This window comes from Podarcis bocagei (genome assembly GCF_964188305.1).
Source record: "Podarcis bocagei genome assembly, chromosome: 11".
NCBI lineage: Eukaryota > Metazoa > Chordata > Lepidosauria > Squamata > Lacertidae > Podarcis > Podarcis bocagei.
In genome coordinates, this window is record NC_138136.1 from 7,223,766 (window position 1) to 7,248,747 (window position 24,982).

Genomic DNA, 24,982 nt, shown 5'->3' on the forward strand with positions numbered 1-24,982 from the left:
AACATGGCATTTGGAACAGTTTTACATAAATATTTGAAATAGCATTTAAAAAGTTTCAACATGCCCTTCATCATGACCAGGCACTTATATCAGGACTTAGGAGCTCATCAGAGCAGATACTTACCCAGTAGCCCCAATGAAACTGCAGCATTTACACAGCTGCCAATCTACTTAAGCTGGGAAACAAGATTTGTCTTGTCTGCAACAACCACCAGACAACTCCAGTGTCCTTTTGTCTTCCTACCAGTCCATCAGTGAAGTAAATCCCTATGCTTGTCTCTTTACATAAAGTGCCCAGTTTAAAATTCTGGAGTCGTCCAGGAGCAGTTAAATGTAGACGGGTTCAGAAGTTTGCAGCATCCATTCAAGGACCTCAAGGTGTTGTTTGCTTTTAAAAAAGTCTCTGTGGAACTGTTCGCACTGTTGGAGAAGGGAAAATAAGTTTTAATACTGTTGTAATAGTAATTTAAGTGCTTGTGTATAAATTCTATGGGTTCCCTAACCTGAGCCACACCACCATATTCCCTGTGTTTGAAGACTGTCAGTTTTAAAACTATTCTAAGAGAGTCACTGCATCCATGAGCTATTATTGTTGATTTCTCCCATCAGTTACTCTGAGGCTATAGGGTACATCTCAAATATCTGTTGGACTTCAGGGTGCCTATTCATCACTAGATGCACTTAATGCAGGAGGCTGTTGTGATTTACTGTTATACTTGTTGCTGAGAGTATGTTTTGTGTTTTATTTTACTTTTATTTTAGGTGTTGTATTCTAAAATGGTTATGTGCTCTGCTCTGGGATGAGCAATGAGAGTGGCTAACAAAACATCTGAAGCTAAAGACCTAGCAGGTTCATTAAAATAAATAAATCAGTCTCTGGGTTGGCTTAGGCTGTGTACCAATGCACAGAGATTGAGTGGTGAGCCCAATGTGGATCTGCTACTCTCTGCTTTTGGCCAGATGTACACACTTCCTTAGGGACGCGGGTGGTGCTGTGGTCTAAACCACTGAGCCTAGGGCTTGCCAATTGGAAGGTTGGCAGTTCGAATCCCCGCGATGGAGTGAGCTTCCATTGCTCGGTCCCAGCTCCTGCCAACCTAGCAGTTCGAAAGCACACCAGTGCAAGTAGATAAATAGGTACCACTGTGGCAGGAAGGTAAATGGCGTTTCTGTGTGCTGCTCTGGTTTTGCCAGAAGCGGCTTAGTCATGCTGGCCACATGACCCAGAAAAACTGTCAGTGGACAAATGTCGGCTCCCTCGGCCAGTAAAGCGAAATGACCATCCCAACCCCAGAGTCGTTCGTGACTGGACTTAACTGTCAGGGGTCCTTTACCTTTACCTTTTACACACTTCCTTACAGAATCAAGCTTAGGGCCAACAAGTTCTTTCTGTTTCCAGAAGAAGTTGGCTGTGCACAGTGCTGATTGGCTGGTCCCTGTGACAGCCCCAAAAGCTTAAACCATGGTTTCTTGCTGTGCTCATGGGGGGGGGGGGGAGCCTTAAATAATGCATTTGGATGTCATGCTATGTGAGCCCTGTTGTGAAGGGAGATGTGAAGTGGGCATTCTTGTGTTGCAACATCGCTTACTAAATGATACTTTATGGAAGTGCTATTTATGAATGTGGCCTTTGTTTGTGTGTAGCTGGTGAGAGGTGACGTGCATAGAAACCAACCTCAAATTCTAAGATTAATAGTTATAAAATGATAGCTCGACAATGTTCATGAAGTCTGAAGCATTAACCTTTGAGCTACATTTTCATTATTTTTGTATTATCTTTTTGCAGTATTGCATATAGTATTCCTGTATTCTGTAAGAGAAATAATTGAACTTCAGATGTGTTTCTCTGAAGTGAGATTCTGCCATTCTATAATTACCTGTTAAAGAGGTTTAAGCAGCAGCTAACTATTTCTGTGCTATTGCTGGTCATATTGAAGTTGTTTTCAAATAAAGCAGTGCATGGATCTCCTGCAACAGATAATATTCCTGAAAATAAAGCAGAAAACCTCCTTTATTACGTAATAACCATATTTCTTGGTTGCATTACAAACTTTACCCCTTTTCAGAGCTTGATTCAGAAATTTAAAGTCTATTTGTACTTAATGTGATGCTTCCAAAAGCATTTGGGATGCCAAATATTAACAGAACCTTTTGTCTTTGGAAAGGGTGGTTTAATGCATACACTGATTTTAAACCAACAAAGCCAATTTGATCCCCAAACAAGCTTTTTATCTGATTTTTAGCCAATGAGACAGACTTCCAACAGGGGGTGCTACCATTGAATTTACAAATGGTCAGGCAGATCTTACATATTTGCCAGGACAGTTGATAGAACATTTGTCCTTTGTTCATCCTGATAGAAAAGGGGCTTATCTGGCCTTGTAGACCTTTGCAGGGTGCTTACAGTTGGATCGGCAGGTGGGCTGCCTGCAGGCTTGCCAGAGGCTGTGAGGACAATTTGCTGCCTTTTAATTGGGCGCAAAAATAAATCAAATCTCTGGTTAAAACATCCAGTCCAGAGTGTATCAATTTGAAGTTTCTACAGATAAAGTCCACAGTTTTAGCTGTCAAGGAACAAGCAGCCTAGACTGATAAACACCACATTTTCGCAGCGTTCAGGTCTCCAAAATGAAAAGCAGTTGATAAAACAAGTTAAGTCCAATTAAAAGCTGTATTAAAACCAAGTTAAAAATCTCATTAATTACAGAGCACTGGTTTCAGCTGCCTCCCACATCACCACTCAGTAAAAAGAAAGCTGACAAGACAAATAAGCCCCAGGCCTGTTAATTGCTATTGGAATCACAGCGCCACATTCTTCTGCCCTCTGATTTTCAAGATAAGATAATTGATCTAAAACACGTTAAAACCAATTAAAATTGTGTGACCTGTGGAGCTTCAGAGGCAGCTGTCTGCCCTGTCACCATCTTAACCAGAAGTCAAAGTTTCACTGATTTTAGTGGAAATTCCAGCCACCCATGTGTGCAATACAGAAGCGCTTGAGCTGGATTGTAGGTTCATTAGTATAGAACTTTCCTCTTCTTTCCAATTTGAGAATGTATGGTGGAAGTGCAGCGCTGGAAATATTATTTTCCTTTTCCTTTACCCCTTTCAAATAGATGCACTGCCATCAATTTGCATGGCCGCTAATATAGATCTTTAAAATTACTGATAAGAGATAAAGGGAGAAAAAGCAACCTTAAAATAATAATGAACACAGAATACATCCTTGCAATGAGGTTTAGCACCACACCAAAATGCCCTGGAGTCAGCAGGGCCTGCTGAAGAACACAAACCCAAACACTGCCATCCTGTGGTAGAAAAAAAATATGGTACCTGCAATGCAAGCTGTCATGAAGCAGGCCACCGTGCCAGCCATCATGGCTCTCAAGGCCCCACCGGCAATGTCTCTCTTCCGGGAAGGAGCCATGGATGCTGAGGAAGAGGAAAATGACATCCACTATCAGTTCTTGCATTCTGGAATGTGAAGCAGTTCCAGTCAAGGTTTTCCTGAACCCTCCAACCAGTGCTGGATTTACGTATAAGCTAAACAAGCTATAGTTTAGGGCCCCACTCTCTTGGGGCCCCCAGAAAAATTTAAAGGAAAAAAAATATTGGATGCACATTTCCAAAATATAAGATAAAAAGCAAATAAAATAAAACCTGTATACAGCAACAGTGTTTTGTGTTGTGTATGGTGTATATTCAACACAAAAAAACAGCCACAATTTGTTGTTGACAAGGGACAGCTGGACATATAAAGGGCCACATTACCTTCAGTAGCTGAGGGCCTCATCAAACCTAAATCCAGCCCTGCCTCTGACTATCTCTGCACCAGCTAGACTTGACCAAGCAGCCAGGAAAGTGTCCAGTAGCCTCTGGGCCAATTTTCACATTAAAGGTAAAGGGACCCCTGACCATTAGGTCCAGTCGTGGCCGACTCTGGAGTTGTGGCGCTCATCTCGCTTTATTGGCCGAGGGAGCCGGCGTACAGCTTCCGGGTCATGTGGCCAGCATGACTAAGCTGCTTCTGGCAAACCAGAGCAGTGCACGGAAATGCCGTTTACCTTCCTGCCAGAGTGGTACCTATTTATCTACTTGCACTTGACGTGCTTTCGAACTGCTAGGTTGGCAGGAGCAGGGACCGAGCAACGGGAGCTCACCCCGTCGCGGGGATTCGAACCGCCGACCTTCTGATCGGCAAGCCCTAGGCTCTGTGGTTTAACCCACTGCGCCACCCGCATCCAGTGCAGGATACCTTTGCCTTTTTGGTATGACAATGGCTTCCTTAGGCATTAGCACCAGGTTGATGCATTCTCATGTATCATCCGGAACCCATAAGTTCTGGCTGCTCTTTGTAGATAGCCAGAGTTGGTGATTTTCATGACCCTGAAATTTTCGCACCTCAGAAGAGAGGTGCAGAGTGTCTCTGACATCACACTGAGCTAGAGAGATGCTTGCAGGACCTCTACAGTACAGCACAATATCAGACGTTATTGGGATGGAGAGGGGGAAGACACACTGGTGGTGAGGCCTGTGCGGTTCAAACACATCAGCAGAGCCAATCCAGTGCTCCTGCTGCCACTGCACAACCTTGCTGCCATCACACCCCCTCCCCCTCTCTGCAGTGACTCAGCCAGACAGATGTCAGCTCAGCAGTGCAGTCCTGCCAAGCCATCCACAGCTGCATGTATTGCAGCAGCAAGAGTGTTTGGGTTTGGATTATTTTTGTTCAATACTATGCCCCAAACAAGAAGTAAACGTTTTCTTACTGAGTCCTCCAATTACGAGTCCCAAAGAGCCAAAGTTTGCAAATCCACAGAGAGCATAAGTGGCAATGGTTTCTGATCGAATCTAAAATTTGAAGAAAGGAAAACATCTTGCTAGGTTACATCATCTTACCCTTTGAAATGGCAAAATCTACCAAAATACAGTGGTGCCCCGCAAGACGAATGCCTCGCAAGACAGAAAACTCGCTAGACGAAAGAGTTTTCTGTTTTGGAGGTACTTCGCAAAACAAATCTCCTATGGGCTTGCTTCGCAAGACGAAAATGTCTTGCGAGTTCCTGCGGGATTTTTTTCCTCCCCCCCTTTTCTAAGCCGCTAAGCCGCTTATCAGCTGATCCGATAAGCCGATAAGCCGCTAAAAGCCGCTAAAAGCGCTAATAGCGCTAATCCGCTAATCCGTCAATGGGCTTGCTTCGCAAGACGAAAAAAACGCAAGACGAAGAGACTCGCGGAACGGATTCTTTTCGTCTTGCGAGGCACCACTGTATAATTTAAGCAGCTTCTCTGCTGTGTGCCTGTGGAAATGACTGCCTTTCTTTAAATGATTCTCAGGGCCATCTTTAAGCATATCTGGCACTGTGGTGCAAAGATCCCTCTGGCGCCACCTCCCCGTTTCCCAGACCTTTTTTAGGGAGGATGGCGCTGCCAGCAATGCGCCCAGCTTTGTGAGGCTGGAGGAGGCAGGCAGCGGCTGGACGGAAGCTCCTCCAGCACAGAAGAGGCGGGGGCTGGATGCGGCGGCTCCCGGCTCAAGTGGCCGCTTCATGCCATGGTGGCCACAGCAGGTGGAGGCTCCAGGCGCGGTGCTGCTTCGGCGCGGCATGGCGGAGGCGGGCGAGGGTGGCAAGCTGATGCCGGGAGGTGCCGCGTCCAGCCTCTGCCTCTTCCCTGGTGTCCTCCAGAACTTGGCGCCTGGCGCCCTGCACCACTAGCCTCTATGGGTAAGAGGCCCCTGATGATTCTATTGGGTATATACTGTATATACACATTGTTTTCCAACTGCAAGAGATACAACTATGAGCATATCTTCACTCTTCCCACCCGCTGTTCCCTGTTTATAATAAAATTATACAAGCATTTCAATTGATTATATGCTTATGAGTGCCTCCTCATGTTTTAAAGCAGCTATTTGTAGATATTTCTGGTCGCTTCTTGCCTATGTAGAAAAACACATTTCAAGGTCTCTTTTGTCCAACCTTTTCCTGGAAATGTTTGAAAGCTGGGAAGCTTCATTGTTGCAGGCTGTGGGAGTGGACATGTAGCAGAACAGACTCTATTGGAGATATATACCTGTATCTAGACTTATTAGAAGGCTCTGAGAAAAATTAAAAGTGAACCTTCCAACCTCTTTTTCACTATGCCGCCATGTTCTTGCTGAATAGTTCTGGAATTACCAAAGCAGAGAACCCTTTATGATGCCTGGCATCAAACTTAGGAAGCACCAGGAGACACAGGTTCAAGCCTAACCACAACGATTTCTGCTGAAATATGAAGTGCCACAAAAGTTAAATAAACAAATAAATAAATTAAAGTGCTTCGTTGCAGTGACAGCACAGGCTTTCAACTTGCTCTGGGTGTAGTAGTGAAATGACCACTTCACCATGAACAGAATGGCAGCCTAGACCACTGGAAATCAATTTCTGATACTCCAAAATGGCAATCAAAATGGACTGTCAGTTCAGGTTCAGTCTGAAATGGTTCACTCTGAAAGAAAATGTCGCATTTTTAGGCAGAAAGTCTTGGATTCAGAACTCTCAAAGTACTTCCTAGGAAGACGCACTAGCTGTAAAGAAAAACATTCTGCCACTCTCTTCAGATTCCTAGGGAATTGTATTTTGTACCATCCCTTATTGAAATGGTTCCTGGAGATTCGGGCACCAATAAGAATTAGCCTAGTCATCTTATCCCCCTGCCTCCACATTTGTGCCCTGCTCCCTGTTGCTAAATGGGAGATTATGCTGCTTAGCTCAGATTGGGTGCTGTGAGGTAACAGAATTAAATGGGCATTAGAAAAATATTCTGTGTTGCTATAATAACACATGCTTAACCAAAGTGGTTTTTAAATCAGAAATCAATTTTGTTCGGTGTGACGATTGGAGCCTCTGAGAAGACTGGGTCAAATAAAAGCAAAGAACTGTGCAAGGATACTCACACTCAGATATTGGTTCTCTCCACCAATGTACTTTTCCCCTCCTGCCTTCCTCAGTTTGATCAGTTCTGAAAGATCTTTATAAGCCACAAATTCATTGAAGAAGGTCTTATAGCCTAGAAGTCTGCCAACAAGAAAACTGTCTTCCCAGTCGACTCCCATCATGAATGAAAATGGCATAAAGACATAAGCACAAATGACCTAAAGAGAGGGGGGGGGAGGGGTTGATCTAAAAGCCAATAAATACATTAACCACATATTGGTATTTCTCAGGGCTTTTTGTTTACATAAAAACAACCACCACCTCCTATGTTTGATTGCTTTGCTGTGATAACCACGCTGGTCAGGCTCACAAATGCATCAGTACGGCTTTAGAAAGCAAGTCAATATTAGGCAACCCTACCTTTTGTCATGTGAAGCCATTGGCGCCAGTGCAAAGCACGCATAACAATGGGAAACAAAAAGGAGCAGGTAATTGGGCAGGCCATTAAACTCCCCTTCCCTAATCACCGCCACCCACCCACCCCTATCTGCAGTTGTGTTTTAATAAAATTTAAAGACAGAAAAGGGGGAATGTGATTACGGATCTCCACTGTCTCATAAAGTCCAAGGACACCAGTGACAGAGGAAGGGGGCAACACCCTCCACTGATGAACTGAATGAAGGACTTTGCTGAATGAATGGTGCTTAAAAAAAATAAAAATAAAAATCATTGATATAACTATAGAAGGGTTGGTTTAATGAGCAGCAGCACTGAACCATAGCTGGAAGAGACCTCAAAGGTCATTGAGCCTCACTCAGTGCCGTGTAGGAAGTCCAGCACTACAACATCCCTGAGAAGTGGCCAGTCAGACTCCCTTTGCATCGGCTAAATAGGAGTCATGTGAAAATATACCGTATTTTTCGTCCCATAGGACGCTCCGTCCCATAGGACGCACCTAGTTTTTTGGGGGGGAAATAAAGGAATTTCCCCCCTTTATTTGCCCCCCAAAACCAGGTCGGGGAAACCAAACCAGGTCGGGGAACAGCGGGATGGCAGCACTGCGCTTCCCCGCTGTCCCCCGAGCTTGTGGGGCTGGCTGATGTCTGCCCGAAGCACGGGTCGCTCTGCTTCAGCGCGCCCCGCGCTCCGTGCAGCAGGCTGCTATCCGCAGCCTAGGGAGCCCTGCAGGAACTCCCGCAGGGCTCCCCAGGCTGTGGATATCTGCCTGGTGCGTGGGGCGCTCTGCTTCAGGGCGCCCGCTCGCTGGGCGGCAGGCTGCTATCCGCAGCCTAGGGAGCCCTACGGGAACTCCCGCGGGCTCCCCAGGCTTGCTGATAGCTTCCTGAAGCCTGGAGAGTGAGAGGGGTCGGTGCGCACCAACCCCTCTCGCTCTCCAAGCTTCAGCGAAAGCCTGTATTCACCCCATAGGACGCACACAGATTTCCCCTTCATTTTTGGAGGGGCAAAAGTGCATCCTATAGGACGAAAAATACGGTAATTATTTTATTTTATGTCAGGTGTGTGTGTGAAAGAGAGAGAGATCATGCCTTAGCTAAAATCTTATAGGACATGAGTAAAACTTAAGTATATTGTCCTTGTTTCTTATATTATGTACAAGCAAATAACCTTTTATAATGTACTGTCTTTTTCATTTACCATGGCTGTACTGAATAGTGACAACAACAACAACAAAGCTTATAGCACTTAATACCTCAAAGCTCAACTGTGAATAGTTGAACATATTTCCCAGCCAGGACAGGACTGCATTACAGAAAGAAAGCAAGGCAAGGAAGGCAATCAGATTCGCAGCAATGTTTGCCACCAGAGGGATGGAGGCAGAAGCTCCTTGGCTGGCTGCTTCCAATAGGTTTTTTGAGTCTCTTCACCGAGAAAACAAGAACAAAAGGTGCAGGTTAATGTGATGTTTAAAAGAGCAGGTGTAGGAACCCCTGTCACCTCCCCGCCCCCATGACAACAGAATCCGCCCTTTAAAAAAACCAGCAACCAGAAAAATGATCAGAACCAGTACAGTGATACCTCAGGTTAAGAACTTAATTTGTTCTGGAGGTCCGTTCTTAACCTGAAACTGTTCTTAACCTGAGGTACCACTTTAGCTAATGGGGCCTCCCACTGCCGGCACACGAATTCTGTTCTCATCCTGAAGCAAAGCTCTTAACCTGAGGTACTATTTCTGGGTTAGCGGAGTCTGTAACCTGAAGCGACTGTAACCTGAAGCGTCTGTAACCCGAGGTACAAATGTACTTAATCTTGTTAACAATATTTAGCATTTACAGAGCCCTTTGGAGCCTTAGAAGCATTTCATGTGCACACTTTCTCAGGGCCAAGCAGCACAAGATGCAACCGGTGACTGAATGTCCTGAGCTACAGCCGCCCCTATCGTTAGGCAAAGTGAGACGGTTATCTTAGGACCAGACATTTGATTTAAGGTGTTGTGAAAGGGCAGGAAATGGCTTGTTATGCAATTTACTGCAACTGTATTTTTGAATGTCTGCATAACAACTCTATATATTGTCTTTTCCCTAGAGTGGCAGAGGACAGCCCTCTATCTGAGAGTCCCGTTCAAGTCCAGCTTAAAGATAAAGAACCACAAGAAGCGTAAAAAAGGTTGTTAGTCACCCATCCACAATTAGCACCACGACAGCAGTCCAAGCTGCCACAAAGGCCACTTGACCACAGTCTTCTCCACTAGGATGAGTTATATTCCTACTTATAATGCATTTGAAATTTGCCTCACCCTATAAATCAGTGCATACACATTTTATGCAAATTGATGTCCTCTATTTTTGTGATGAGAGAGAGAGAGATACCCTACCCTTCCCAATTCTGCCTAAGCCTTTGCATCATGCAAGTATAAATCTTCTTACCCTTTCTCCACTTTTGCACCCTGCTGTGCAGTTATCTGGGGGTGTTCGGTCTCTGGCCAAAAAAGCTTGGCAATAGCCAAAGCTGCTGGCGCTGACATCACGGAAGCTGTTAATAAGTGGGAGGCTGGAATCTGAAATGTCAAAGGTGAAGGAGGACAACATTTAATTGGGTACAAGATGCTGAATATCATTCCTGTGGTAACCCTGCTGAACATAGGCACCAGGCTGCCCCCCAAGATTGAAGGGGCCCAGAACACACATGTGATGTCACATGTGCATTGTGTGATGTCATGCACACCTCCCAAAGCCGTGCAGGCCAGTGTGCCAGGCATACTGGTCCCTGTGGCATCTCCTGGCACCACAGAGGCCGGTGCAGCCTTCCACCAGCTGTGGGAAGGCCTGACAGCTCAGCAGGCTGTGGAATATTGAGGGGGGGCAACCCTCTCTTTGAAAATTGGGCTCAGCTTCTTGCCCTCCCTAGATGGCACCCCTGCTGACGAAATAAATAGGTCAAAAGGTATGAGTGATACCTTTTTAGAAAGATTCATGTTTTGCCTGAATCAAGATACAGTGGTGCCTCGCAAGACGAAAAGAATCCGTTCTGTGATTCTCTTCGTCTAGCGGTTTTTTCATCTTGCGAAGCAAGCCCATTGACGGATTAGCGGATTAGCACTATTAGCGGCTTTTAGCGGCTTATCTGCTGATCGGATCAGCTGATAAGCGGTTTAGCGGCTTAGAAAAAGGGGGGGGGAGGAAAAAAAACCAGCAGGAACTCGCAAGACATTGTCGTCTTGCGAAGCAAGCCCATAGGAAATTCATTTTGTGAAGCACCTCCAAAATGGAAAACTCTTTCGTCTAGCAAGTTTTCCGTCTTGCGAGGCATTCATCTTGCGGGGCACCACTGTATATGCATGTCTAGCTGAAAACATTAACTGGTTTAAATATACCGTAATCAGGATAGTCACATTGGTTTGCAGCAGGAAAACTGTCTACTCTGAAGCAAGACCTACGGAGTTTGATGGAACCTTCTCCCAGGAAAGTGCTGTTAATGAAAGATTTGTCTTCTAGGAATCTGCGTGGTTAGGGAGAACTAATTCCCTTTCATGCTCTTTGTTACTAGTCGGGTGGGGATGGAAAACAGTAATTAAGAGCTAGCATGTTTCTATACTTACACCAAATGAAATATATGCTCCTAAGACACTTCCAGCAATGGTGGCGAATCCTGCCGTCATGACAGCATGGAGTTCAGACCTGGTGATATAGGGCAAATAAGGCTTCACCAAAAGAGGAGATTCTGTCTGGTGGAAAAGGAGCAAAAAACGCAAGCCAGCACATATTAGGTGTTGCCTCATATTGCTATATTTTATCCATAGTATGAAATTACACTTGAGTACATTTAAAACCATCTCCTTTTTCTTTCTGTAAGCTAGAAATATTGGGATAGGCGCAATTTCCAAAGTGGTAGCCATAGCAGTCTATTTCAGCAAAAACAGCAAGAGTCTTAAAGGCAATGGCAAAAGACCTTCAAGACTAACAAATGTCATTACGGCATAAGCTTTTGTGGGCTAGAGACCCCTTCATCAAATGCATTTAGGGGGATCTGCAGGAGTGTAAGAGGGTGAAAGTGTAAAGGCTGGTGTTAAGAGGCAATGGAATGCAAAAACAGTCAGTGACAATTCAATCAGAGCTTAAAAGTGGGCAAATGATCATTTTGCTTTCATTTGTGCTCTAACGGAATGATCACAGTCAATCTATTTGGCCAGTTGAAGATGTGAATATATTACACAATATAACATAAGAAACCTATGGGATTAACTTGTCACATCATCTAGAATCTGCCCATTTGTTTCTGTCCCTTTTGTTTCATGTGCACATGTGCCTGTGATGCTCTTCAATCGCTCTTTATGGAAAGCAGACTTTCCTGCATCCAAGTTTTCCAAACTGATGTAAATCAGCGCCATATAAGACTGATTACCTGCTGCATGGAAGGTAAAAAATATGTATTGGGAAGCGCTAGTGAAGTGGTGGCTAAAATCTGCCCCCAGGGTTCCAAGGTTTTGCCTGTTCTCCAATGTCTTTGCCAATTGCAGACTGTTTAATTCAAGTTACAGATGGGTAGCCGTGTTGGTCTGCCATAGTCAAAATAAATTAAAAAAAAAAATCCTTCCTGTAGCACCTTAAAGACCAACTAAGTTAGTTCTTGGTATAAGCTTTCGTGTGCATGCACACTTCTTCAGATAGACAAGTGTGCATGCACACGAAAGCTTATACCAAGAACTAACTTAGTTGGTCTTTAAGGTGCTACAGGAAGGATTTTTTTTTTTATTTTGTTTAATTCAAGCAGTTCTTAATGGGGATCACTAAGAACAAAGGATACTGCTATTCATGACTATGGTGGACATACTTTGCTGGACCATAAAGGGGTAAAGTTTTTCATCTGCCTTGCCCCACTCCCTGCCCTAAAGCTATTAGTTTGTTTTTCCTGTTACACAGCTTACCTGTCCCACAAATATGTTGCCAGCTGCAACCAGAGATTCAACTGGACTTGTCCCGAGGGTTATTTGCATTACCCATCCAACCTAAGAAAAGAAGAGAGAAGAGAGAGAGAGTTTTGGATTTGATATCCTGCTTTATCACTACCCTAAGGAGTTTCAAAGCAGCTAACATTCTCCTTTCCCTTCCTCCCCCACAACAAACACTCTGTGAGGTGAGTGGGGCTGAGAGACTTCAGAGAAGTGTGACTAGCCCAAGGTCACCCAGCAGCTGCATGTAGAGGAGCAGAGATGCGAACCCGGTTCACCAGATTACGAGTCTACCATTTAACCACTACACCACACTGGTGTAAGATGCAACATGGAAAAGTAATTTCCTGGTGTTCTCAAGCTAATCCACATTTGTGAAATTCTAGAAGTGTCAACGCCATGTCTAGAGGATGGTTGCACATCTTTCCCAAAGTAACTATTTTCCAGTGTCAAACAAGGAGAGGTCCTTTTGGCACCCCATGTAAACATAATTTTACTGCAGTGCAAGAAATCACAATGCATGGGGCAGAGATGCAGACAGTTGCCAGGGAAATCCAGCCAAAGTAATCTAAGCAGTACTTTGGAAATTGTCAAGTTGTAGTGTGCTGTTGCAGCAAATCTAGAAATAAGGCTGAAATCCCAAGGTGTGGTAGGGAAATGAAAGTGGTTTAACTACCTTATCCAGCACCAACCTGGACTCCTTTCAGCAGGACATGGGGAGGGCAAGGGCTATGGAAGTTTGTGTCAGTGGAGAGGGGGGCATCTGACAATGGATCTCCCTTTCCAAGGCTAGAACTTTCTCTCTGCTCTTGGAGAAGAATATCTGATGGCCCCTAGAATCTTCTCCCAGAGACCATAGGTTTGAATAATAAATCTGCATAATGTCACAGGGCCACATAAGGCACATTACTGAATTCAGATAATACAGCTTGGATAATGTGTCTTACAATTTATGAATATAGTAAGAGATTCTCTAGAGTACCTACATCTGCTAATCTCCCCAGAAAGAACAGACTAGGAATTCTACCCCAACTTTACAAACTTAAAGCTAACCCATCACAGTTATGCCTGGTGCTTTTTTCTTCAAGCTATGCAAGAAGTTAGTGCTTGAAAAGAAAGTTTGTGCTATCCTGTTCCCATATTTGATGGGTGGGCCCAACCAGGCAGGTGTTTACCATTACAGGTTGAAAGCTGTACAATTTGGGTTGGTGGGATTTCAGAGAAGAGAAGACAAAGAAATTTGAATGGGAAGCTCACTGGTGAGTGGGAAAAACATGGAGTAAATTAAAAAATAAATGGAAGTGTTAGGAATATAGGAAGCTTCTTTATACTGAATCACAACGTTGGTCAATCTAGGTCAGTATTGTCTATACCAGGGTTTCCAAAACTTGGGGTTTTGGACTACAACTCCCACCAGCAAGGAGGACCAGTGGTCAGGGATGATGGGAACTGTAGTCCAAAACAGCTGGAGACCCAAGTTTGGGAAAACCTGGTCTGCACTGGCTGACAAAGGATTTTGGGTAGGAGCATCTCCAAGCCCTACGTGGATATGTTGTGCTGCTACTGTGGACAAGGAATGGGAGATCCTTTCTATGGGCAATGATTCATATCACTCAGGTGAGGGCCTGGATTTGTTGGATAGTGGAGGTGAAAAGTATTAAGTTGTTCAAAAGCCACAGAATCAGACTCTGTTGGCACAGAGTGGGGCCCTCTTGGTGTGAGAGACAGAGTGGAAGAGAGGGGTATACTACAATTCACCAGAAGTATTAGAGAAAGTACCTGGGGGCTTTGTTACCTTTTTAATAAGCCACTGCATGAATCCAAGGTGGTAAAGCATAGACATCACCATGCTGAAGAAAATGACAATAGGCAGCACCTAATTAGGAGAGAAAAATCAAACCATGGTCAAGGACTTTCTTTTTTCTAAACTCCCAGAGAGAAACAATAGGTAGGCACTTCTGAAATCAGAAGATATAGCTATGCTACAGCCTTCAGACAAGCCGAAAACAACAAAAGTCCATCAAGAACAAACATAAATTCAGACCAGAAAATATTCACTGGCTGCAAAAACTCAGAAGCCTGGGCAGGGAAAAATAGGTAGAAAGATGTGCCTGATTCCACAGTCTGGGTGCCACAACAGAGGAAGCCCTATCCCCGGTAGTCACTCGCCTCATTTCTGAAAGGGAAGCACTTGCAACGAGACTTCTGTATATTATTTTAAAAATACAGGCAAGTTCAGACAGTTGTAGATGTGGTCCTTGAGATAACCTGGGCCTAGACCATATGGGACTTCAAAGTCAAAATCAGCACCTTGAATTGTGCAAGCAGCCAATGAAACTCTTTACTACAGGCAAGATACAGTCAGTTCTATAGGAACCAGCCAATCATCCGGTACCATATTTTGTACCATTTGCAATTTCAGCATTCTCTCCAGGGGCAGACCCGTATGCAGCGCAATGCAGCAGCCTAACTGGAAGTTGCCCAAGCATGGGTGATTGTGGCAAAAGGATCGTGCTTTTTTGTTTTGTTGTGTTCTTTAAGGAAGGGAGGCCCACAGCTGGTGCCCAAAGTGAAAGCCATGTTAGGTGCAGATGTGTCTGTATACTAGTAAAGGGGTAAGAGAATGAATACTGAATGGAGCATTGAAAGGGGATAGAATGGCAGATCCATCCAATATGATGATTTAATGGTTGAAGACGCTCCCTGGCACAAATTTGCTAGATGTATATGCAAGCTGGGATTATCAGGTCTTTGCTCATTTTGTCTCACTGACAATAATCACATCAAAGACGCTTGAGCAGAACCTCTCCATCTAATATTTTTGCCTTTTAATAAGCCACATAAACAATGCTTAGTTCCTTTGTCAATCAGGGCCAGCTGCTCTTCTCAAGAATGCCTTTGATTAGTGCACCAAAGCAACGTGTTCTTGGGCTGCGCAAGGGTGCGCAGGTACACCGAGTGCTTTGAAAATAAAAATCTGTCTGATACATTCCATGCATATTACTGGGACAGAGTTGAAAATAAGGTGGAGAAATATGTTTGTGGCCATCAAAACAGTGAGTAAACTCCATCCCCCTTAAATCACATATGGAACATGCATTTGAAAAAAAACCAGACAAACAGGAATCCACCCCCTTGGAAAGAATCCTAAACGAAATCCCAGGTGGTAAACTGGGGGAATGAATTACATTTAAAGGGGCACCTCTCAAAAGCAGCAGATTTCAATACATTTGCCAGCCGATGAAAAGAGGAAGTAATCACAAACAGAAATAATGAACGGGGCTGGGGGATGAGTGGGGGACTGGGAACACTTCATTCTCAGAATGAAGAATTCTTGAGAAAAGTTCCAGAAGGGTTGTAAAAAATGCAGATGAGGTGGACATAAGTTTCTTCCAGAAGGCCAAATCTTTGGCCTGACCTGTCTCCTCAATCCAATGGAGAAAGAGAGAATAAGAGAGAATAAGACCTTGTTGCCTGCTCTCATCCGCTCAAGTACCAAAGAAATGGAAAAAGATTGGTTGCTGGGCAACATCCCCTTCCAAAGAGGTCAAGTATTGCTGGGCTCATTCCTGAGTCTAAGACAGGAGTGGGGAGCTTGGAGAGAGATTTTATTGATTCCTTTTGTGAATTAGAGGGCACACTTAGGGTGAAGATTACCTTTTTCTTTTTCTTTTTAAAGCAACCTCTTGAGAATCACCCAATAGTTTCAGATTCCTCTTTCGAAACTTATCATTAAGAAAATTGTACCATTAATTAAGGAAATCAAAAGAATGTGCGATAGGGTTATATAAGGGTTATATAAGCAAAAAGTCTAGATTTATGCTGGAGGCTGTGCTGTTGCAGATCATTAACAAAGTTTGCTCCTCTCAGCAAGGATAATCATATAATTGTATAGTTGGGACAGACCCTGGGTGTTTTTTAGTCCAATTCCTTGCAATGCAGGGATCTCAACTAAAGCACCAGTGCCAAATCTCGTTCCCATGGCTGTGGTTTCATCAGTTAGTAGGAAGAGAGAGTGGGAATCTCATCCATGCATTCATGTGTGTCATTAATTAGATTAAGTACAGAAATATATCTTGTGGGAAGCTGGACATCTTTCCGCCAGACCCAACACTCCAATCAATGTATCACACAGTTTCAGCAGAATAGAATTGCCACCATTCCATTCCCCAGCAGAGGACTTGCTTGAAGGGAATGACTGGCTAAGCCCTGAACATCAATACAGTACTAAAATGAGAAACACACTGCAGCGTTTTGTTGCAGATACTACTTGTACATTTTCCAAATTTACATGCCTTTGTGCGGTTGACACTACACCAGAAACGTAAGGAATAACTATTTACCTTGAAGGCAAAGAAGTGGTCAGTGTATTTATCACCAAAGACAAACTTAGAGCCAGCATCTGTGTATTCCAAGAAAGTCTTAAAAGAAAAAGAAGAAAAACTGTTAAAAACAAAGCAAAACACTGACAAGAAATCTTTCCTAGACAACAATGTGCTACAGATGATCAACACACCAAGTGTGAAAATTTGTCAGCATTTTAGTGCAAAATTCTTCCACTATACATGTTATATGTAATTTCCCCTACTATATACATTTTTCCAAACTGGTATTATTATTATTATTATTATTATTATTATTATTATTATTATTATTATTATTCCCCACCCATCTGGGCAGCTTCCAGAACATATAAAAACATAATAAAATGTCAAACATTAAAAACTTCCCAATACAGGGCTGCCTTCAGATGTCTTTTAAAATTGTGTAGTTCTTTATCTCCTTGACATGTGATGGGAAGGTGTTTCACAAAACTACTGAGAAGGCCCTCTGCCTGGTTCCCTCTAACCTCACAGCTTGCAGTGAGGGAACCACCAGAAAGCCCCTTCGGAGCTGGACCTCAGTGTCTGGGCTAAATGATGGGTGTGGAGACGCTCCTTCAGGTATACAGGACCGAGGCTGTTTAGGGCTTTAAAGGTCAGCACCAACACTTTGAATTGTGTTCAGAAACGTACTGGGAGCCAGTGAAGATTGTTTATGAGTGTTATATGATCCCAGTGGCCATGCCCGGTCACCAGTTCAGCTGCCGCATCCCCCTGATATTGTGCAGTTTTGCATGTTACTTTCACACTTTGCCGTAGTATATGCATTAGTGTATGCACCGGGATGCAGGTGGTGCTGTCGGGACGTGGGTGGCGCTGTGGGTAAAAGCCTCAGCGCCTAGGGCTTGCCGATCGAAAGGTCGGCGGTTCGAATCCCCGCGGCGGGGTGCGCTCCCATTGTTCGGTCCCAGCGCCTGCCAACCTAGCAGTTTGAAAGCACCCCCGGGTGCAAGTAGATAAATAGGGACGACTTACTAGCGGGAAGGTAAATGGCGTTTCCGTGTGCGGCTCTGGCTCGCCAGAGCAGCGATGTCACGCTGGCCACGTGACCCGGAAGTGTCTCTGGACAGCGCTGGCCCCCGGCCTCTTGAGTGAGATGGGCGCACAACCCTAGAGTCTGTCAAGACTGGCCCGTACGGGCAGGGGTACCTTTACCTTTTTATGCATTAGTGTACACATCACTTGGGGACAGAAATGCATTGCAAAAAATGGATGAGTGTGTATTTTGAAGAATTTTGAAGGTGTGTTTCAATTCACATATTGTTTTGGAAAATGTGAAAATGTGAATTGGGAATTTTGCTCTGAGATGTGAACTGAATCGAATTGCCCCCGTCCATCCCTAGTCCCATCTGGTCTGCCTCAGTAGGTGGATCTGTTGAGAATAATACAGTGGGACTGTTGGAAATTCAAGCCTTATCAGGAGAAACTGGCCATTCTCCAGGCACCCGGCTTGATCTCCTTGTTGACCTCCCTGTCTGCGTTTCCCGGCAGGATACAGGCTAGGTCGCGATCGGCGATCCTCCTCAGCGTGAGAAGGACACACCACTCTTCCCTGCCCCCTGCTCCCCCCAGGGAGGGGAAAGAGATAGACAGAAATGTATTTACATGCCTTTATTTCTGTCTTTGCAGCATTACAGAGAAACGCGTCTGCTCTCTTCAAACTCCAACAGCAGAGAGACAAACTCCACCTCCTGTACTTCCTGTACAGGTCAAATTACACTCTGAGCTAAATCCGGTGCTCAGCACTGTGAATAGACTGTCCCTCTGTTCCCACGGTACAGTCCCAACATTCCCATCATGTTTTGCTTTCCAGCCAGCTGCAGCTCGCTGCCGCATTGTTCCTTTTCCGTAACATACCTGGTGGAGCCAGAGATGTTGCCAGAGATTATACATGTGGGTGAACTGATGACTGGCTAAGGATGCAATCATAGACTTATTGTGCGCCTATCCAGACTTGCGTTTGTCTCGTAATTTCCACTCACAAGTCTGAGAGGTGGGTTGTTTTTTTCTCCCACCCATTTCCCTGGAAAACCCACTATTTACTGCTTAATCAGAACAAATATTGATCCACAGAAAGCCAGATTGGCATTTTTTTGATTTAGCAGTAAACAGTGAGTTTTCCTGGGGAAAGTAGCAGGACAAAACGAACAAAAAAAACGCCTCTTGGGCTCATGACTTTAAATCACAGTACAAACAGCGTATGGATGGGACCTTACTTGGGAGTAAATCCTATTGAGCTCAATGGGGCTTTCTAAACCTGCAGGCAGAATCCTGCTCCTGCTCCTGCTCCTGCCCTGCACCCCTGCACATGCACAGCCAGTTGGAAATGATGCTCAAGTCTCTCATACGGCATTTCCATCACATCAGAATACAAAGAGAAGTGGCCATCGCCATTCCTATTTTGTGTTAAGTTGGCCTGAGCTTTTCCTGATCCAAACAACAGTGCTTTAAATGTATGGTCATTGTGCAGCCTCAGTGTTTGGACCTGGGTCTTCCAGAGAGTTGCTGTACGTTCAGGTGTGTTTGCAATGCTTTCCACTCCCTTCCCACAAAAGCAGCTGCTAGTATAAAAGGTAGAGGACTGATGGATTTAAACTAATGAAAGCATTGTGAAGCCGCCAGTTAAATGTCAGTGTGGTTAGCTTACTGCTTTTAGAAATGTAACAGAATGTACTTGTTCTGAACAGCAAATGGAAAATGTTCAAGAGTTGTAGAGTTGCATTGTTATAGGTCTAGTAGTTTGAAATAAATGAACATCATTCACCATAAACAACTCCTTCAGGTACTGTATCTATTTACACAGGTTCATGTCCAGTACATTTCCTTGTTTCCTAAAAATAATCTATGCCTCACTTCCTGCACTTACTTCTTCACCTGACTTTTTTCCTGGCACAAGAGAAAATATTTCTGTATGTTTAATTTATCCAAATAGTTACAGGTGTGAATCCAGACCAGTGAATCTGTGGGCCTCAAGACACTGTTGGACTCAAGCTCCCATCATCCCCAGTCATTGGTCATGCAGGCTGGGCAGGAAGGTCAGTGGTTGCAGATGATGGGAGTTGTAGTCCAACATACAGTGGTACCTCAGGTTACAGATGCTTCAGGTTACAGACACTTCAGGTTACAGACTCTGCTAACCCAGAAATAGTACCTTGGATTAATAATAATAATAATAATAATAATAATAATAATAAATTTTTATTTATACTCGGGCTCAGGGCGGCTAACAACAAATTTAAAACACTTAATTGATGCTACAAAAAACCCCAGCATAAAATACGGTATAAAACATGAATAACAATAAAGTAAAAAATCAATTTAGGGGGGAAATCCATCCAATAAACATTAGATGATCACCAGGGCTAGCTGGCTAAATTAGTTCTATTTGGGCGGGTGAGGAGACCAGGGGAGAATTAGCTGTGGGATCCCACAGCAGGTAATCTTTATAAAAAGAACTTTGCTTCAGGATGAGAACAGAAATCATGTGGTGGCAGCAGGAGGCCCCATTAGCTAAAGTGGTTCCTCAGGTTAAGAACAGTTTCAGGTTAAGAACGGACCTCCGGAACGAATTAAGTTCTTAACCTGAGGTACAACTGTAATTGGAGGGCCAAAGGTTCCTCACTCCTAGTGTATGTTAGTTTCTGTTTTGCCACTGTGCAGCTGCTTGGAGTCACAGGACTCTGTTTACATTCCAGAGACCTTCCAGGCTGTTGGAAGACTCACGGGAGACGGATGTGACGTTAGTGGTTTCCTGTTCCTTTGCTCCTTTGTTGTTCAGTTGCTCCTTGCTTTCATAGAGAGAGGATGTGTTTTTTGTCTGCGTAGCTTAGAAATAAACTCTTTAGCCACGTAGCCATAAAGCTCATCACTTCCGCGTGCTGCTTTGATTCTCTGCTGGATGGGAATGTGTCTGAGGCCTCATCAAAGGCTCAGGTCATTAATCACGTCGGGAGGCGATTCCAAAGGCTCGGCTGGAGGAAAATGAGCTTTATCAGCTCGGTCGTAACGCAGATCCCGACAGTGTAGACCTTTGCACTAATGCTTCAATTTTAACTGGTTAATCCTGACAATCCTATCTTAGCAGAGGCATCCCTCCATTTCCCACACAGAAGGCCTTTTCTAAAATGGAACCTGCTTTGGCAATGACTCATTGAGCCCAAATCCTGTTCTGACAGTGGCCACCTAGATGCCACTGAAGCGCAAGTGTGCTCTGTCCTCCTGTGGTTTCCAGCAACTGATATTCAGAAGCATTGCTGCCTCTGACTGTGGAGGCAGGGCAATAGCCATCATGGCAAGAAACTGACAATATTATCCTCCATGAAAAGAAGACGCAGGAGTCCTGGTGGAAAAGTGGACAGTTTCATCTTGGCTGGGAGTCACACACATGGATCAGGCCGTATCCCAAGTAATTGCTCTATGAGTGATCTACTTTGCTGCTTCCCTTCAGAAAACCCCTCCATTGTCCCACTTTAAGCGGGACATCTTGGAATTACAGAAGACATCCTGGCTTTGGATGGATCCCAGGGTATTCTGTTTTGGCTCCCATGAGAGTATGCCCCTGAAAGACACACCTTTTCTGGGCTCGCACATGTCACCTGGCTCCTTGAGCGGCAGTGTGACATCTGGTGGTGAGCTCCCACCGCAGTGCCACTGCTTGTTCTAAGCTTACTTCTGGGTTCCCTCAGTCAACCTCCGCTGACGTCGGGGTTGCCCCACTGAGCTGGTGAGTGTTGTTGGGATGCGTCCAGGGAACGGGGGCAAGTCGCAGGCCCCCAGCTGGCTCCAGCCCACCGGCCGGTAGCTGGGCGAACTCTGGTCTCCCTTGGAACAGCATCAGTCAGTGACTCATAGCTTCAGAAGCCTTCAGAAACTTGAGCACGCTCTAATCAGCAGTGTGAATAACTCTTCATAATGGAAGTGGCGGACAGAGGCATACGTAAAGCGTATTTACAAGCATTTTATTCAGCATAGTTCAGGACAAAGAAAACATGTCTGCTCTCTTTCGTGTCCAAGAGCAGGAAGCACAAAAACAAAAGCTATCCACAACGGAAGTTCCCAGCAGGCTGTGCTGGACTGTAAACAGGCATGTGACACACAACAGTCTTGCCTGTTCCTTTTAAGGTGGAATGGAACATCAATATCCTAACAAGATTATCTCTTCCCCACCACCACCACCCGCCTTCTTGTCCACCATGGGATGGATCTCTTAGATCTAGGTCTCTCTCTTTCTCTGTCCCCCTTTAACGTGACCAGCAGCACTCACTCTATCACCCGAAAGTCATAGCCCCCAAAAACGTGTGTTTGGGGGTGGGGGTGTTCTCAGGTGAGTCATGTGACTTGCATAGCCCCCAAAGATGCACATCCTGATTTTCCTCTGCAGCATGTTGGAGAGTATGCTTCAGCCCCCAGGATGTGGCAGATAAACCTCCTTTGGGATAGCTCCTCATGGAGCCACTCACATGGGCTCTCTTTTCCCTCAGCCATCCACTCAGCTCTTCTTGCTGATGCATATAGGTAAAAAAAATGGCTTACCTGCACTTGACCACCAAGCCAGTTGAATGCATCGAATCCTATTTTTGTCCTCAAAGTTATTAGTCCAAGAATAAACTGTAATCCTATCCCCCAAATTACTGGTCTCCATACAACCTAGCCATGCATCAAAACAAAGAAAGCACTCGATTTAGAATGGAAATTTGACCAATCTAATAGCAATCTCAGGTGCTGAGCATGAACAAGGTTACAGTCCAAACAGGGCCACTAACAAATATGAAAGCAAAATCTACAGATACAGGGAAACCCCATAATTTGCAGAAGTACCCAAAATGTTTTAAAACTAAGGGGACCAGAAGAAAACACCTTCCTAAAACAGTTATTTGAGGATTGAGCATGCTCAATAGCAATGCTGACAATTGGAAAAGGAAAATTAAGGGAGGGGATTAGAATGCACTTCTTGAACTCCTAACACCTTGCCATATATATCTTATATATTATAGCTTAAAATTTCTTGTATAAGGGAAAAAACCTGTTAAAGGCATGTGTGTGTATTCATGTTTTGTGGTTCTAATACTTGACCATTTGGAAGAATTTTACAGTCTAAGCTTCCAGAACATACTTATTTTAGAATATGAAGTATCCCACTATGAACAGTTCTATCCTCTGCTTTGTGATTTTCTCCCAGATTATAAATCTCAACTATTTTAAAGCTAATGGGGTCAGGTTTGGATTTCATTGTAGCAGAACTGGCCCATTAGGGGCAATAAGACTCATGGGAAAACACAAGATGACTGGCTTATTATCCCTTGATGTTTTTAGGAATACTATGTGGAGGATTATGGGTTACAATCAAGACATTAATTGTTCCAGAAAAGTGGTTTAACTATCAGAATTTGTATCGGTATGCAGTTCCTCTTCTATGTTGCTTATTTCCTTATATACAAAGAGACTTAAAAATCTTAGGAAACAGCTCAGTGACTTGTGGTGAACTAGGGCAGTGGATTAAGGTTATGATTCCGATGAAAGCCTTGGTTCTTGGCAAGAAAATCAGAGTTAGCTGATCTTCTTTGGTGATCAAAGAACCATCTTCTATTGTCATCATAGCAGAGATGATTGTAGCAGACCAAACCAGAACTCTCAAAAGCTGGGATATTCATAAAACAAGGTGAAGAGGACACTGGATTCTACTAAAGATGCAGTTTGGCATTTCTGGGTATGCTGGTGATCCTTCCTCTTTCTTCATTGTGGCTTGTTTCTATTTATTTATTTTATGCTTTATTGTTCGTAATTATATTTGTACAACAAAAACTCATAATCATCTTTACCAATCCGTCAAAAAACATCAATCACCACAAAAAGTATATACTTTTCAGGCAATAAATTTCCTTCACGAACATCTGACTTCCCATCCCTTCCATATTTCTTTCTTTTAATATTGCATGATTTTGTTTAGTTGTTTCATAACACACTATTTAGTGTTTCATATCTTTTTTCTTAATATAAATTTACAGCGTTTACTCGAAAGCTATTACCGTATTCAGATTGCAGCAACTATTTTAAAAGTATCTCTTAATGATCCCATTCTAAAATGAAGTTTTGCCTAGGTTTATCTCTAATTCTTTCAGAAAGATAAGCTAACTCTGCATATTCTGTGGTTTGTTTCTATACGTTTCTGGAGCCCTGACTAGGTTTAGGGTATTTTCAGCCCTCTTAAACTTAGGCTGCATCTTCAAGATTCTGGTGCAACCCAATCTTTTCCTTCGGAGTGACCTGGCCCAGTTGTGACCATAGGAGATAAAAGCATCTGCCTAGAGTGTTTTTTAATAAATTGTATTAAAAGTACTCACATCAAGCCTCTGACTTAGTTTGACTCCCAAATTGGGTTTTTGTCGGCAGCAGATACATAATTATTTAGGAATCTTGCTGCAAGTAAGCTTATTTGCCAGGGGTCCAAATCTATAGTGTTAGTACATGAAGCCACAGACAAAGCAAATGTAGGACTCACCTTCGTTGGGTACTTGGAAAAGATCAGCATCAAGAAGACATACATTATAAGGCCGCCAAAGGAAATGAGTTGGTTGGTTCCTTGTCTGGCAGTGTCAAAGACAAGCCAGCACACGATGGCAGCTGCTAGTGATATCCACACTGCCCTAGGGAAAAAGATTTACAACCGTCATCTTGGTCGAAATTTCTTTTCCCTTCAGCTTTAGGCAACTTATTTATATAAAAAATGGTTACATGCCTTTCACCATGGGGCACAATAAAACTAAATCTGGAACAACCACAAATCACTTTCAGTAGCAAAACAGAAGCACTATTCTGGTACCACCCTTCCTCACAAAGCACATACGCTAAGCCATCTCTGTGAACAGCTGCCCACCACAGGCTCAATCACTCTCCTGTTTCTGCTACTTGCCTTAGGGTGTGACAGCAGGAGGGTTGTCATGCAGGTCACAACAGATGGCTGGTTAAACCTTGCTCAAGTTTTTTGGGTCAGCATAGGTTGTGCCATCTTCACAAGAGACAGAAATGTATGCTTCCCACTTCTTACTTGAATGGGATGGGGTTAGCTTGGCTCTTTCCCAACCAATGAAGGTCTGAGTTGAGGTTATTTCCAGGAAGGTTAAGAAAGCAATAAATTCCACCAAAAATACAACTACGCGTTTTTATGCATAGCTTAGGATGCTTACATCCCGTTGAAATCAATGCAGATTAAGAATATAACGCCATGCATAGTGCAATAAGTTTGGAATTAGACTAAATGGATTTTGGGGGGCTTCTTC

At 43.9% G+C, this 24,982-nt stretch overlaps 1 protein-coding gene across 2 annotated transcripts in view; it reads right to left on the reverse strand.

Moving 5' to 3' along the window:
- Window positions 1-287: 287 nt before the first annotated feature.
- Window positions 288-24,982, reverse strand: part of SLC28A3 (solute carrier family 28 member 3) — a 48,748-nt gene continuing 24,053 nt past the window's right edge. Inside the window, exons 6-18 of one of the 2 annotated variants that reach the window (XM_081213699.1) lie at window positions 24,205-24,349; window positions 22,239-22,352; window positions 16,668-16,745; window positions 14,120-14,200; window positions 12,301-12,381; window positions 10,975-11,100; window positions 9,803-9,933; window positions 8,629-8,797; window positions 6,938-7,135; window positions 4,770-4,851; window positions 3,334-3,432; window positions 1,878-1,986; window positions 288-420 (exon numbers count right to left, since the gene is read on the reverse strand). In XM_081213699.1, the coding sequence (XP_081069825.1) occupies window positions 300-420; window positions 1,878-1,986; window positions 3,334-3,432; window positions 4,770-4,851; window positions 6,938-7,135; window positions 8,629-8,797; window positions 9,803-9,933; window positions 10,975-11,100; window positions 12,301-12,381; window positions 14,120-14,200; window positions 16,668-16,745; window positions 22,239-22,352; window positions 24,205-24,349 (1,534 nt within the window). In that variant the 3' untranslated portion in view covers window positions 288-299. The remainder of the gene's footprint in view (window positions 421-1,877; window positions 1,987-3,333; window positions 3,433-4,769; window positions 4,852-6,937; window positions 7,136-8,628; window positions 8,798-9,802; window positions 9,934-10,974; window positions 11,101-12,300; window positions 12,382-14,119; window positions 14,201-16,667; window positions 16,746-22,238; window positions 22,353-24,204; window positions 24,350-24,982) is intronic. The other variant, XM_081213700.1, reaches the window with a different exon arrangement.